At 31.7% G+C, this 17464-nt stretch overlaps 1 protein-coding gene across 1 annotated transcript in view; it reads right to left on the bottom strand.

Moving 5' to 3' along the window:
- Dh44-R2 (Diuretic hormone 44 receptor 2) overlaps nucleotides 1-17464 on the bottom strand; it is a gene marked incomplete at its 5' end in the record, with an annotated part of 201664 nt that overhangs the window by 132032 nt on the left and 52168 nt on the right. The window contains 1 exon segment of the mRNA XM_067047906.1: nucleotides 8134-8329. Within this exon segment, the coding sequence (XP_066904007.1) occupies nucleotides 8134-8329 (196 nt within the window).

Here is a 17464-nt window from a genome sequence, read left to right as displayed (position 1 = left end):
AAAAAAAAAAAAAAAAAAAAAAAAAAAGTTCATTCGTAATCGAAGTGAGTTATGTTGTGTCTCTGAAGTGTAGTGCCTCTACAGATTTTCTGTAATATACTGTTTTGGTACTATCGTAGTGACTTCAGAGCCGTTGGGTATATATAGTGTATTAGTGGTGGACCGTGTAGTAGTGATGGTCTCAGTATGGCTTTGTATATGAGTAGTTTGAGTCTGAATGAGAGCCTTGGTAGGTTATATGATATGACAGTAGATATTAGATTATATGAGGTGTTTTAGTTGGTATGATGCATGATACTTTTTTAAAAGCAATACTTTTTTTAAAGACAAATTATTTTTTCCCAATATTTATGACATAAAATGCAGATGGTACAAAGCATAACGGGTTTCAAATTAAATCAGAAAATATTTGGACCAAAAACTAAAGTTCTTGAAAAGGAGATTCATCTTATTAAGAACAGGTTTTTCTTTTTTATAGTTTATTTGTTAACTTTACCAAATAATTTATTTTTTCTCTACAGCAGAAGAGATCTAACATTTTTTGACTGTTCAGTGTATCATAGAAATTTTTAATTTCATTATTTTTTATATTTATTTATTTATTTTTTGTGATGTTATAAATTTTATCCTTCCTCGCTCCACTAGGTTTATTTTGGAAGTAAGATAGTTTAGTTTATGTGTAAGATAATTAGTTTTTATTTTTAGACTTCTAGAAACAAAATAGTAAATTAGCATATTTTACTGCTAATCAAACAAAAAAAATTCACAAAAATGTAGGTAATGAACTGCTCGTTAACGTTAGCATTCTAAAAATCTTTTTAACTTTTACGAGTTCAATATAAAAAGGACAACCTTACAATGCAACAAGGCAATCCAAGGCAGTGGTATGCTAGTATACATTTGTCATTTCTATTATGCATGTGAATGTATTCATTGAATAAATCTAATAATAAAGGAGGTTACGAAAAAAAATATATATAAAAAGGATTAATAATTATAATCACATGCGTTATTATCATGTCATGTTACTTATGAAAAATCACTGAAATGGTTAGCAGTTAATTATTCCTAAGAATTTAAAATTTAAATTTCTTACATTCGTGAATAAAAAGTAGACTAGTGACAGGCTTGAAAAAGCCCGATAATGAAGGAGCTAATGAATTCATTCCTGCGATAAACAGGGATCAATACTTGTTTCAAGTTTCACTTTTTGCTTTCTTAAGTTTTAGACCAAGATCGTTTATTCTCCTAATGATTTAATTTTTTACAAATTTTATATTTATATAAAAATATTGTTGAAACTTAAAAATCTTAAATAAATCGGTAAATATCTGTTCATCAAGTGTATTAATTCTAAAAAAAAAAGTATTTCTTTAGTCTATATAAATTAAGCGTTTGTAGGTTCAAAGTTAAGGAAAATAGGTAAAGGGGAGAAAAAATAATATTCACCGGTTCGATCTCCTATTATTACTCAACTAATTCTCTATGTATATTTTTGCAAATGTAGAAGATTTTATTAAGTCTGATATCTAACCCTGTCAGACTTACCTCACCCTCATCTGTTTACGAACAACAGTTGTAAACTTTAATATTTATACACAGATCTAAAAGAAAAAAAAAACTCTATACAAAAATGTTCCAGAACAAAACAAAGATTTCCGCAAATAAAGTTTAACGAAGCATAAATGGTTTTAACAAAACACACTTATAATACACCTATCAACAACTAAAAGCGAAAAAAGGAAAAAAACAAAACACGATACGCAAATTATAACAACGCCATAAAGCTAAAAAATACTGTTACATGACACACTTATATTGAAGAATCAACAATGTTTAAGAATATCTTTTTTCATGGAGGTGGGGGCACTCCAGTCCGTCATTTTGTCGTCGGCGTACGATGCCTTAATTGTTCCACTTCCACAACATTATGTTCCCTGATTATATCCAGCCTGAATGGACCTTCGCACCTCAGCACTTCTTTCCCTCGATTTCCCCACTCATTGATACACACCACTTATCTGATTTTGAGTTGGCCCATCAAATCGTGGATACCGAGGTTACATTGCGCTACTCTCTTCTAATTTTACCTCTCAATCCTGTTTCTAACTTTGGCATACAGCTTTCTCCGTGCAATAGTGTTGACAGCGATATTGTTGACACCGGTAGCAGTGTCTCATTAATCCCTCCGAACTCCCCATGACTCACCTGTATGGAGTGGTTGTATGCTACGATCGGTCGCTCCATCACTTCATCCAGCTCTAATTCCCAAGTCCGCAGGTGATCGCTTAGGGTAAAGTGGATTCGTTAGGTTCTCCGTTAGGGTCCTAGAGTGTTGAGATGCCACACTACCTCCAAAACTTTCATCTCTTCTCTGACGCTGGCGTCAATTTCTTCAATACTGTCAGACGAGATTCTGTCCGGTATGCTGTAAAACTGGAAGCACGTGCGTAGAGTTCTTATTACAGCTTCTGCCGAACTCTCTTTCACTGAATATGTCATTGCCAGTTTGCTGAATACATCGACCACTGTACCCCACTTTTATGCTCTCCATGTAAGCAAATCCATTTGAAGATCGGTGAGCTGTACTTCTGAGTGGGCGTCTCTTCTTTTCGTATTTCTTGTGGTGAGTGCCATTAATATTTTGCACTTAGGTGCGAGAATATGTCGCAACTCTATGGTATTCTCATTAGTGTGTTTCATACCACACCAGAAGTAACGTCGGCGCAATACCGACAGTTTCATTTAGCATTCAATGGTTTGTCACTATCCACACACTATCCTCACCACGTTTACCGATGACACATGTGTGCTCGCAGTTAATAATAACCCCTTAATTGTATCTTAAACTCTCCAACCCCATATCACTGCCCTCGAAGAATAGTGTCGTAATTGGAGGGTTAAAATAAATTCCAACAAATCCCATCAAATCACCTTTACACTTCGTCGTAAGCCTGCCGACTGCCCTACAGTATACTTCAATAATGTTGCTCTTACCTCTGTAGAACGGTTCCGTTACGTTGGACAGACGACTAACTTGGATTCCTCATACAAGACTGAAAAGACAGGAAACAGCACTTCGATTTCGACTATTACAGCACTTATTAGATAAACGGTCTAAACCTCCAACCGATCTGTTTCCTATGCAACCGATCTTGCACGAATCAGACATCAATCATTCCATTATAAACTCCATAACCATTCAAACCCATTAGTTTCTAACCTGGCTTCCTCTTTCATTCCGGACAATCTTTCGAGACATGTGAAAAGAAGATGGCCTCGAGACTATATATTGTATATGGGCCATGCCATTATGATCTTACTTCAAATTTACTTGATGCAGTTTATGTACAGTTATGAATAAATAAAAAATTGTTGATAACAATAAATTAATTTTAGGATTCTAAAGCTGCATGGGTATGGAGCAATTATCCCGAAACGTTGTACAATGAAACATCTATTCTATAGATTAAGTTCATCTTAGAATTTTTTTTATTTCAACAATTTCAAAAAAAAAACTTATCTTTTATATTTTAATATTTATATAATTCTTTGAACACTAAATATTTATATTCTTGAACTATACATATTTTATATTCATACATCACATTATGGCAAAATATAGAAACCACTCCCACTTAAATCACGGTAGAAGAGATCGCCTGACTGGTAGACATTTCCTGGAGAAGACTGCTTGTGCATGACTACCTCGAGTACACGAAGTAGCCAGACTATCACTGGTCTAGGTCACTTCTTTCTTCTCCTCTGGACCTATTTTACGTGGGTAATTAAATATTGGAATTTTTCCTCAGTGCCATCATACGAAAGACGTATATATTTGATGAAAAATTGATCGCTCTGTATTATGGAATATAATATTTAGTTCGATAGTTATAATAATTTTTATTTTATTTTTTTCTGTATGAATATGCATATTATAAACACCAAAGACAAGTATTCATATTTTTTAAAAATAAATTTAATTTAATTTATAAGACCAATAAATTCTGATTTTTAAATGTTCCAAAATAGGAAGTATTTAAGCATTAATGTATTATATTGTATATATAGCAATTTTGAGTTTCGAAGATCAAGCAAGCTTTTAAATACTTTCCTAAACGCTTTGGCAATAAAATTTAATACCATAGTTTTTAATTATGTCTTCAATCATTTTTATTTTTAATAATTATATTCCAAGCTAACACTTAAAATGTTCCGAGGGATGTGTAGTTTTCGCGTGCTTGGAAAAACATATAATTATCTAAACATCAAACGGGTTTTCATGGAGACCTCCGCAAAATACATTAAAAGCAACTTTACCTTTTATAATACCCGGCCGATTGTATTTTTTGTTTTTAATTAATTTAATGTCCTTATAAGCGGCAATGTTTGCCGAGCTTCTATATGATAAGGGGTTATATGGAAAGGGTTTAGGCAATTATAATGAATATTGTTAGAGACGTTTTGGTGGTACAGCGTGTAAAAAATCTATTTTCTTCTATTTAGCATTTTATCCAATTTAGTACGCAGGCGTAAGGGACTAAATTTAAGTGATCGAGATAAGAGTACACAAGTTTATGAATTAGAACATTATTTTTGGACAATTTAATGTTTTTTTAATTTTTCACCTAAAATTTTTTAAGCGATGACCAATCTCTTTTCGGTATATAAATAAAAATCTTAAAACATTACTTTCTTCCTCTTCTCCTATACTCAACTTTCTTTGGCTCTCCACCATTGTCCCAGTACGTGGTATGTTCAACTCCACAGCAGACTAAACAAGACCCTGAATCAAATTCTGGCCATCCCCGTCAGTTTTTGAAGAGAGTTTCCATGTTAATCTATAAAATTTTAAAAGAATATTCTGTTCTTAATTTCTAAATATTTATATAACATTCGCAGTACCGAATATTGTATCGAATAATTGACAACTGAAATAATTAAAGGAGTAGATGACCAAAACACAAGATCAGATAATACAAATTAACACAACAAATAGTAACATCTATTTATTGAATGAAAACGTTTCGGATGAGATTCTTAGCTACACTGCTCATCTACCTTTGCATGGATGGTATCATGTTTCCCATTAATTTTAAATATTATTTCTAATAATATCATTACATTTTTTCTTTTTTTTAATTCATAAATAAAAGGAATTCATAATGTACTCAAAGGTAACATAAACATACATGCATACATGCAACATACATACATTCATGAAAACTATTCATTTAATGTATAAATAAAAGATTTATACATTAAATAAATAGTTATGCATTAGTTCTCTACCAGTAGAAAATTTAATTAAAAAAAACAATTGTTAAAATAAATGCGGCTTATTTAGAACTAATCAAGGGACCGGTGACGAATGTTAAATAACAGTTCCTGATTACGGAACTGGGCAATTGAAAATTCCTCTGCACTGTTCCACTGAAATTAAATCTGCCGCGAATCAGATACGAATTTAAACAGTTATTATTTTATCGGTCGTGATGGTTTTAATTAAAAAAATACGTTTCTGGCTGTGATCAACCCGTTATCAGGTGGAGTTTTTTAAATTCCAACCCTAAATAACTTTGCCCTATCTTTAATAGATATTCGTTCCTTTTTTTTTTTTTATTAAGGTGGTTAATTCAGCCGCAGCGCTTATAAGTGCAATAAAGGTTCATATTTAATTTAAAATATATTTAATTTTCGTGTTTTTATTGATTTCATTTTTTTTTCACCAAAGCTTCTTAAAAATGATTAAAAGGTAATTTTTAATTATTAATAAACTGTTTGAAATTTATAAACTGTTTATTTAATTCATAATACATTTTCTTTCATATTTAGTATTAAGGTGGTTAATTCAGCCCATTATCTACAAGCACAATTACGTATTTAATTTACATACGTAAAGTACAGATACATATTCAATTTAAAATATTATATTTAATTTTATATATCATCTACGCATTTATATATTTAGTTCAATGTATTCCTTTGCTGCTTGCTATAATTTTATAATGCCTTCTTTTTTCAGTATAAATAAAACATTACTCACTTATTATGAATCAAAAACTTCTAATCTGGCCCAAATAGTATAATAGTAACTGATAGCTGGATCATATAATTAAATATTATTGTCATCATTTTGCATAACGGATTTCCTTACTTTATTTTCGGTAACTGTGTCTCGAGAAACGCTCGATAGTTCATTTAAATACTTAATATTACTTCGATAGTTTACTTAGTATTCGATTAAGTACTAAATGAAAACGAAAAATGAGGTTTATTTTAAGAGAAGAATGTCAGAACACAAAAAAAGATAATACAGATTAATTTGGCATTTCTTAGTACGGAACGGAGTTTTAAATCGATCAAAAAAAAAAATAACATATAGCACTTTTTTTTATTAGAATACTTGAAAAAAAAATTATATTTTAAGACTATAGTACGAAATTATCACATTAAAAAAATACCTTGTTAGAACATTAAAAAAGTATCACTATTTTAATATAAATAATTTTGTATGGGCGATTACCTAGACGTAGTGCGTATTACTTTTTACAGATTGGAATTTATTTGGCTCGCAAAATCTAACATTTTCAGTTAATTTTTGTGCGGGCTAATGTTTATGATCACAAATAGTGTCCACGTTAGGCCACGAGGCACTCGACCTTAAAACATGGTTATTGATATTTATTGGGAATTTTTTTTTTTTTGGGGAAGTTTTTCACTTGCCTTGATTCTGAGGGCTTTTCATAGATTTTTTAGAGAAATTTGTATTTTCGCAGTTATAATGTTTTTTCAGGCCATCTTCTTTTCAGGCGCCTCGGAGGATTGTCAGGAATGGAAGAGTATGCAGGGTTAGAAACTAGGGGGTTTGAGTGGTTAGGGAGCTTATAATGGAAGGAGTGATATCTATTTCGGGCTAGATCGGTTACATAGGGAACATTAAGGTCTTTATGTATGATTTTATTTCTGACAAAGTAAGGAGCATTGAGGATTTTTGATTGAATACGAGAGGAATTCGAAGGTTTAGTGGAGCCCCAAAGCTCAACTCCATATGTCCAGATTGGCTTTATTACAGTCATGTATATCAGTTTTTTGTAATGTGTTAGAAGTTTAGAACGTTTGTCTAGTAAGTGCTGTAATAGTCGAAATCTACGTGTAGTTTCCTGTCTTTTCAGTCTTGTGTGAGGATTCCAGGTTAATCCTTTGTCCAAATGTAGTCCAAGGTAGCGCATCTGTTCGACAGGGGTAAAAGTAACATTATTAAATAAAACTGTAGGGCAGTCGGTAGGTTTACGACGAAGAGTAAAAATGATTTGATGGGATTTTTTAGAATTTATCTTAATCCTCCAATTACAACACCATTCTTCGGATATAGGATTGGAGAGTTTGGGATACAATTAATGGGTTATTATTAACTGCGAGCACACATGTGTCATCGGCATACGTAGGATAGTGTTAGGATTGGTTGGAATGTCAGCTGTATAGACGGTGTAGAGGATGGGACCAAGGATACTACCTTGAGGAACACCAGCGGACTGAGAATAGAGGGATGAATAGGAACCATTGTGGTTTACTTGGAATAGTCCATCGATGAGAAAGGAATGAATGATGAGAAAGTGTGTAGGAGGTAGAAATTTACGGAGTTTGTTATAATGTTAGTATAATATTATGGTTTGTGGCTCCTGGTTAACGACATTGCTAATAATAACTCTTAACAATCATTTCAACAATGAATTTTTTAAAAAAAATTGTATTTAATATCTTTTACGATCAAGTACCTCGTTTATCTCTTTCTTTCTTACTTCGGTAGATAAATATATTTAGTATGAACACAATTTGCGCACTTATTTTTCTTTGAATGTATTCATTTCTCCAATACACGTTATTTGCATAATTTCGTTATTTATTGTAACCTGTATGATCTTTTATTATCAAAAACCTTTATCTGTCTTATATATTTGTTTTCACTCTTTAATTTTTATAATTGACCGGTAATTGCATTTTGGAGGGGGCCTCTGTATGTTATTAGAGTTCTAGGTGCACTATTTTTGCGGATTTTTTATCTATTCAATTCTTAAAATAGATGGATGACTTACTTCTCTTTATAACCTAGATAATGAATAATAAACTTACTTGAAATATATAAATATGAACAGAGCTACAGACAGTGCGATGAGTGATAGAGCATATCCTAAGGCGTAGATGACGGTGGTAATTTCGATGTCGTCGGCAGTGAGAGTGGCAAAGATATCCACCCTCTCCTGGCAGTGGTCGTAGTCAGTTCTGTTGTCCCAGATACCGGACTCGTGACAGTACTTGGTGGCATTGTCTGGAACAAGGAATAAATAAAATAATATAAATAATCCCTATCTAAACAATGTTAACTAATATATTAAAACATTTACGGAAATGGGAATGATTAACTATGTAAGGAAACTCTAAAATAGTCTATAAAATATATTGCAAGAAATTTGAATCTGAATAAAAAAAGGTCTTAATACGATAAGCTCAGAAATGTTCCAATCCGGAGTTAATAAGAAAACATTGAAGACAAAAAAAAGTTATATTATTATTTAATAAAAATAAATAATTTTTTCTCAAGTTTTGTCTCTAGCTCTGGGCTGAAGTATTTATGGACCATTATTAGTTAAAAGGATTTTTTTTACTTAACATCAACTTGCTTGTAAGATTAAAAATTTAGGCTGTATACTTAGGATCTATTCTGTCTGCAACATTATTTATTCATTTATTTTTGTTTTCAACTCTCTTTAAATTTTTTATATGTTTTAAAAATAATGTCCAAGTTTCTACGTACAAATATAAAATAACCTTGTGTATACAATTAACTAATGGCGTTTCATATTATTAAATAATAAATGCATAAGGTAGCTTTTGCGACTGATGAGTAATACTAAACAACAACAATAAGTATAGTGATATACGTGCTACATTATTATGGCAGAATGGACACGGAATCGACAAACCAAAAAGACAAAAAGTAAAATGCTAAAGCTTCGATAAATTCTATTTTATTTTCTTGTCTCAATTCCTTTAATTAATGCTTTTAAATTTAATCTAATAATATTCGAGTTGGAAGTTTACTTCCACCAATTTTATTCAATAATACCAGACTCAGTATAATATATTGATTAAAAGAACTGAATTGAATGTTTGTTATAAATTTAGTTTAAATAAAATTTTTACGTACACAATATTATTTTTATACCAAACAATTCGTAATATCTTTGATTATACTTGTCTCATTTAAATAATTTCTCATTTGTTTAGGTATTTTAATTATCTGTCATATTGTCTAATATATAGTATATAAAATATTGAATAATTTTGATCATAACTTTTCTCTACTATGAATCGTGGATTTTAGTAGCTAAAAATCTTCAAAGGTCGACATCAAATATTTTGAATTAAAGAACTTTCGGAGATCTTAGAAAAGTAACAAACATTAAATTTGTATTTATATAGATAGTACCTACAGCTATATATTGATAATACCGGATTGAGAGAAAAGTTAAATATAATTAAATTGATATTCTAGGTATTCATTTTTTTTTTCCGCCTCATAAACATACAGGTAGGAAGGGCCTTACTCTAAGACATCTGGCAAAGCAGCCGGGGAAGGGCAACCCTCTGGAAGGTATGGATTCCTACGCTAACTGCATGACGATCTGCACTCAATACTCTTATCTCCGAGCCATAAGGGAAGTGAAGGGAAGGAATAATTCCATCGAGAAGAAAAAACGAAAGGAAAGACATTCTTAGAGAGAGTTCGGAAGAGTACATACCGACGCTATATATCAGGGATCGCCAGAACGAACACCTCTATCGCTTTACGTTAAGAAGAAGAGCCTTAGTTCCTTCCACCTTGGAGCACTACCTTTTATTGTTTTCGTTTAGTCAGCAAAATGTAAATAATTTTATGATGATATATATAAAAATGTAAACAGTATTATATGTATAAATGATACATAATACATAAAAATGTATTATAAATATAAATATGTTGATTTAATAAATAAAGTTTACCAAAAAGAATATACTGAATCAAAAAAAGTAAGTTCAAGGCGGTGCCTTTTTGTATCGTTAGTAGAATCAATATCCCACCGATGGTGCTCAACAATTACCTTCTTGGGACAGCAAATAAGATATTCTTCCACCCTTTTTTGATATGAAGAGTCTTATTTCATGCTAGTTCTCTGGTGGCCACACCCTCCTTCCCCACCCTATTATACTTTCGTAGGACCCGGCGGCTGGCTACCCTTAGGGCTTGCATACCTCCTTCGTATCTACAGGAATAGTATCCAATAGAACGAAGTTACATTCCTGCATGACCTGACGGCTGGATGCCCTCAGGACTTGCATTCCACCTTCGAACCTAGAGGAATAGTTCCTGGTAGGACAAGGTTACCATCCTTAGAGAAATTACGGTCATTCTGTATCTATTTACCTCCAAATCAACTACCTCATCCTACATTGAACACGCATTATCGAGGCCTTCTGGTCAAGAGCACCTAACATTATCTTTTGGAGTCAGATAAAACACAACCACTTCGATAAGTCTAGGGGAGCCGTATGAGGAAGAACTGCCAAAGTCAACTTGAGCCCAGAAACGTAAAGCCCGCATCACACATCAGATAAATAATAGTCCTATAATTTCAAATGGGAAGTTAATTAGATGTTAGAGTCAATAGAATAATTATAGTAGCCCCCAGTATTCTCTATTTTATATCAGTATTAATTATGAGGATGCTAGCATTTTTATGCTCTCTCTTATATCGATTTTACTTCAAAAGTAAATACCAGAAATAAATCTGATCCATTTTTTGTTAATACCAATTACTATCGACTTCTTTAATCAACTGTGAACTAAAATATTCAATTGTGAAACTACAACTCTTTAGTATTATAAGATACGATTGTAGTAGTAAAAGTAAAATTCAAAAAATGTCCTGTGCGGTAACTATTATCAGGCACCTCATAGTAATTGCTCGTGAGGAGGGGACAAATAAAGTAGACGGTCATCCATCAGGATGGACAGCTTATCTATCACGGGGCCTCTTCTTGTAGCTCCGTGTACTACAGCCCCTTCTTCACGCCATAACTGATATCTAGTCTAAATCTGATCTTCCCTTACCCTTATAGGTCTATTTTTTCTCGGATATTAATAAATTTTACTGACAAGGAAAGGATCGCATGAGTGATCAACTTTTTCAACGAAACCTTTTTTTGGTAATACTAGATCGAAAATATTAGACATGCATGAGCCAAGAAAAAATATTTTGGAGGAAGATAGTCCAGGTGGTGGTCAATAAGGTAAAATAATTTTTTTTTTTACTCATTTCAATTCATTTCATATGATCAACAATTTTTCTTAATCTACCAAAAACAAACAAATCGGTTGGAATATAATAATCATTAAATACGTACCAAACCGAGTTTTACATACAATCTTATGCGATAACATAAAAAAATTCTAAAAATATCTAAAATGTTTTTTTGGAAGAAGATAGTTGACCGTATAAAGTAGATTGGAAGAAGATAGTCCGAATGGCGGTCAATAAGGTGTCACAATAGTAACAAAAAACTATTTATTGTTAACCTTATTTGGTTTTGTTTTTTTCACTGTATACTAACACTAATACTTTTTTATTTATTGATAGATATTACAATCTGCCACACAGTTGTGGGCAATAGGTAATAGTGATGAATGATCTCATACATACTAAAATAAAATAAAATAAATAAATGAATAAAAAAAAATAAACATAAATAAAATAAAGTTAAAAAAAACTTAAAATATATACAAACAAAAGAATAAACAAAATGATCATAAACCTTATTTGATAACAATAAATCTTTATTTGTTACTATTTTGAAACCTTATTGACCGCCACTTCATACGGTCAACTATCTTCATCCAAAAAAATATTTTACATATTTTTAGAATTTTTTTATGTTATCGCATAAGATTGTATGTAAAACTCGGTTTGGTACGTATTTAATGATTATTATATTCCAACCGATTTGTTTGTTTTTTGGTAGATAAAGATAATTGGTAAGAAAAATCGTTGATCATATGAAATGAGTAAAAAAAAAAAAATTACAACACTCCAAGATCAAAAAAAAATATTGTTTAGGAAAATTGAATTGAAACTGAAAGTGTTAAATATGAATTTTCATATAAATCAAAAATTATAAAATAAATTCATAACTCCATACAATGTCACCTAAATCCAGCGTAACTATAGCTGTTAAAAAGTTGAATTTCCATTCATTCAAGCGGTGTCAATATCTTTTAGAATTTATGCCATTATATGGGGGAAAAAAGCAGTTTCATACGAAAGAAAATTCTCAAACGTTTTATTTTATATCTCTGGATCTAAGTGGTATCATTTTGTTTAGTTTAAGGGGTCCTATGCCCTTTTTTTATTTTTTTTTTTTTAAGTCACATTTACGGAGTAATTATTAGTATATTTTATTGGTGTGTTGGTAGAGTTGGTAATGTATTGTCTTTTGTGTTGTTTAAATATGTGGTACAGTAGGTCTGAGTTAGTTACTGACGTACCATGGAGATCGTCAATTCTGACCTAGTGTTTTGATTGAATTGTTTACATATTATTTATGTAAGTTGTTTTTGCCCGTCCCATATAGTTGTGAGGTATATGTCCAAATGGGTTTCAGTAAGTAGGTGTATGTGTGTAGTCGCTGTCTAACTTTCAACATTCATTAAAATAAAAAAAAAAAATATGTAGATGAGTACAAATATAGGAGAGATTAGGTATCACTTGATGTTTTGTAATCAACATAAAATATTTTTCTCATAACTGCTTCTATATTTATTGCTGAGACTACTAATTGCGTTGTAAAATGTGTAAACATCAATATTAGTCGTGCTATAAAATATATTGCACTACTAGAATTAGAAATCAGATATTGGAAACCCGTGGTTCACTAGTGTTGATCCATTCTTCAGGTACTGTGGTTTAATTTCAACTCAGTCTTTTTGGCCGAATTGACACTGGGAAATGAAAATTACTTTTAACCTGTTTTACATTTATATTGAAAATTGACACGGCGTTTAATAGGCAAAAAACAAGATTGATGAGCAGGCTTTTATCCCTTTGTTTAGGCTCGGTAGGTCTAGAGCCTGCCCTTACAGAGTTGAATTGTAAGCAGTAATGTCTTGCTAGTCAGGTTTAGGTCATTGATGAATGAGTTTTTTAATGATAAAATATAATTAACATTTTAAAAATATTCCATATAGGGCTGTTTATGACCGGTTGGAACTTAAATGGATGGGGAATCTTCCAAAGAATTTCCCGTAGAAGTTTGGCTTTTAAACAACACGCTAATTAAAATTTAAAAAATAGCGTGTTGCTTACAAACCATGTATTATTTAAAAAGTAACAAAAAATAAATAAATATATATGCATAAGAGGTAATTTTCTTTTTTTTAAAATGATATATCTGTTATTTCTTCTCAAATCATTTTCGATTCGTTTTAATATATCGATCACAGAAGTAAAGACAGTGTGAAATGTGCTATCTTTTAGCTGACAGTAAACCCGCCTCATTGGCATTACGGGAATCCATTTATAAACCTTGAATAAATATGGTAGTTCAAGTGACAATAGCTTCATTGCTTCATGTACTCCCACTATCACACCAAACCCAGAGCGATAATATATGCTGTCATGATACTATCATATATTTACCTCTTGGCGGTTCCTACGACAGTTGTTGCAAAGACTTACTGAACTAACTGACACCGAATAATTTACATGACTTGCTGTTTTTTTAAATGGATTGTTACAAGTTTCATACTACACTGCATGTGAACACTTATAGTAGAATATATAGTATATAATGCTGGTACTATGTTTATTTTTCTTCTGTGACAACATTTTTTTAAGTGGGTTAATTACGGTAGCGTACAAAAGCTTTTGTTTGAGGTATAATTATAATTTCTAAAGAAAATCTTGGAAAGTGGGAATAAAAAGTTGAAGCAAGGTTAAATTAAGCTTAGGTTGTTTGGCAAAATGAAAGAAACGTTGGCTAATCGGACTTAGTTAATCTCTTCGTGTAAAAAATTTACCTTCCTTCTCTTTAATAGGAAGAGCAAAGAATTCTAAGGACTATTTCTTAATTTTTTTTTGCTATTCTGTCCCACCAGGCATATTAAAAGTCAACATTGTGAATAATTTCACATTCATATAATAGTTTTTTTTATCTTTAATTTTTTTTTTATTTGCACCTGTAAGTGTACATACTCAGCATATGAGATGTTCTATTCAGGCCTGGCATGAGTTGGCATGAGGAAGATAGCACCCAGGGTGCATCCTCATGACGATAAGTAAATTATTTTATTATACTAGTTGGTCACGCATCCAACTCTTCTTCACCCTACGCCAAGTTAGGTCAGAAATATCATGTGTTGCCATCTATCACATAAATTTATTGAAATGTCCATATAGCGTATCGTGAAACCCTTTGTAAGTCGTATAAATGTGGTCCGTTACAGCCGGAATGCGTAGGTCGGTGTGAATAGTTTCGTTTGAAACGTTGAGTGGTGCGTTCGTTGCCAGACCTAAAAATCGTGATTGAAAAGTTTGTATTTTCTGAATCTCTGTCTTTTTAGCAGGCCAATAAATTTAGCAGGCGTAAGTGCATATGGGTTTTAGGGAAGTAATTGTATACGTTAAGTTTCTGTCTGAGCGATAATTTAGAATGTTTGTGTAGTATAGAATATAATTGTCTCAAACGGGACTTTATCGTTTTACGTTTTGTATCGTGTGACCGCCAGGTCAACCTTCTGTCATAGGTAAGTCCTAAAGTTACAGCATATAATAGTTAACGGACTCATTCGTTTTTCCTTACTTATTGTTACTTATTGTTTATTCGTTTGAGATACTTAGATATTCGACTGTTTTTTGTCTAAACCAGTGTTTCTTAACGCGTACAAGTCTGTAACTCGCTAAGCCAAATTTCGAACCACCCAAGGCCTCTTACTCTCAACTTGGGACAAAGGGAGGTCCTCCATGGAAAATATTTGATAATTAGGCTACTTAATACAGCAATCTGAGGTACTTTAATAATGTATTTACAAGTTAGTTGACCGTGGATAATATATATATATCTATGACAAGAAGATGGATGGGGGTGAGTCAGAGAATAATAATATAATACAAATAAGTTAAAAAAAAAATAATAACTTTTTTAAACTTATTTGTTTTAATACTCTTAACCTTCTTCTCATATGTAAGTATTATTACGGAAGCTATTCTAGGTTAAATCTAATCTATTCTAGTTTAATTATTGTATTAGACAAGAAATTTAAGCATAGGTTTATGTATATTATGAAAGCGTTTCCTGAAAACAGGCTGAAGAGCCTGAAGCCATACTACAACATGTTAATTAGCGAAGAATCATACCGGGGAAGCTATACGGCCGAAGTAAGGGCACTGGAAGCACGTACTCCAACCTGAGGATTTCAAACTTCATAAGTAATTAATGAGTTTTGAGCAAACTGGATATTAACTAATTTATAACTAGCTCAAACTCGGTAGAGCTAGCATAGTCGGGACAAAAGTTGCCAATAGCGTAATTCCGATTCGAAAACATTTTTTCAAAACTTTGATTCAGGTTTTTTTAAATGAATTTGTACTTTAGGAAGTTCGAGGGTACTAGTGTGACTGGACTATGAATTATTCCTTTGTATTATTCACGCTTAGAAGAACATTCAAGCCTTTTACAAAGTAAGTACAACTGAAAATACACTAAACAATATTTCTTTAGGTATCTTACTCTGAAAACAAACCTACGAACTTCCTTAGTAATATAAATTGGAATCATTAATCGAATTCGGTTTTTGGTTAATGAAATATTAACTGTGACTTTGCACAAAATAGTGGGTACCACCTGACATACATTAATAATTGTTATTCTAAGGTGTTTTGGCCTTAGCAACTTCACAATATTAATTTTGATCCAATATATCAATATAAATACTATCTTCGTTGGCCCAATCATCGCACTCATGGCATTGGATCAGCATTCTTCGAGTGTTACTAAAAATGTGATGCACTCGGATCTTTTTGGCCAAGAATAAATATTTATTTTTGTATTCATTAAATTTTTAGTTACTTTGCCTCACTTTTTACTGGTCATTTTTATCGCCTTTAGTTTTCAGTCTATCTTTCTAACTACTTTTTGTAATGTGAAGATGTTATAATATCGAGTTAAAACAATAAATAAATATGAGTAATTCATTATTCAACTTAATGACCTCTAAGAAAGTTTGAAAGAATCCACTAAACGTACGGGTATAAAACGCACAATAACATGTTATTCACTTGGCGCCCAGACCGCGCCAACTTTATTCCAATTGTTTCTCCTATTAGTGGAGAGATCCGATACAATGTTTCTCTTACGCAGAGTGTTTGGTTGCTTATAATTTCAATTTTTGAGACTATTCGACCACGGGTAACAACCTTTAAATACCTATACTATAAATAACGTCTACTCTGTCTGATAGGAGATAAAAGCATTTGTTTTATTTATTTATATCAGGAGACCTTAATTCCCAAAACCCATTTATGTAATTTTTATTTATGTATTTTGGTTAATATAAATTTGAAAAAAGTATTTTATTTTTTTAACTATTATTACCATGTATTTCCAAAAGTAGGTAATATTTCTAATAACTTTGTTATTATATATGCGAAAATAGATAAATATAATACTTTTCCATAGTTGATTAAAAAACTTGAAAACATTATAACTTTTCATAGCGAAATTACATTTTTTAAATTTAGATTTCATATTTATAAATAAAATTCACTACTACATGAATTTTAGTACAAAGTACATTGAATCCTGATAATAGAAGTAGTGAAGATTCGATTAATCCTTCATTCTCCACCCCCTGTATCTCTCTATTGATGGGGGAAAGGATGAGTATTGTCTTGAAGATTGAGTGGGCTCCTGTCACCGGACACATTGCTCCAGAAGAATAATGATGAGCACGTGGGACTTGTTCAGAAGTAGGCCAATTCAAGATCACAGCTGTATTGAATACAATGAGAGAGAGAAGCGATTTATGACTGTGATTATGAGAGTTGTTTGTAGGTGTGTATATTGCAGTAAGGCCAGCTGTAGGGAATATATTTCAATCCCTTTCTGGATTAATTCCAGAGGAAATTTGTTTCAAAAACAGTGCAATAATATTTTCTGTTTTTTTTTTTTTCAATTTTAGTTAATATCTTTTCAGGATTAACCCTAGCAGCACCAAGGGGGGGGGCTCGCCGAGCCCTCACTTCCGATTTTTTTTAATACTGCTCTCAAAAAATTTTTCACAGACAAGGAAAAAAATCTATTTACCTAAAATTTATCTACCAACATGTTGGAATTGATTTGAAAAATATTTGATAAGGAGGAAGAGTACGAA

This window comes from Halyomorpha halys, unplaced genomic scaffold (genome assembly GCF_000696795.3).
Source record: "Halyomorpha halys isolate HHAL.00 unplaced genomic scaffold, Hhal_1.1 Scaffold589.1, whole genome shotgun sequence".
Lineage (NCBI taxonomy): Eukaryota > Metazoa > Arthropoda > Insecta > Hemiptera > Pentatomidae > Halyomorpha > Halyomorpha halys.
Note: the sequence above shows the minus strand (reverse complement) of the source record. Positions and strands in the feature narration are given on the sequence as shown.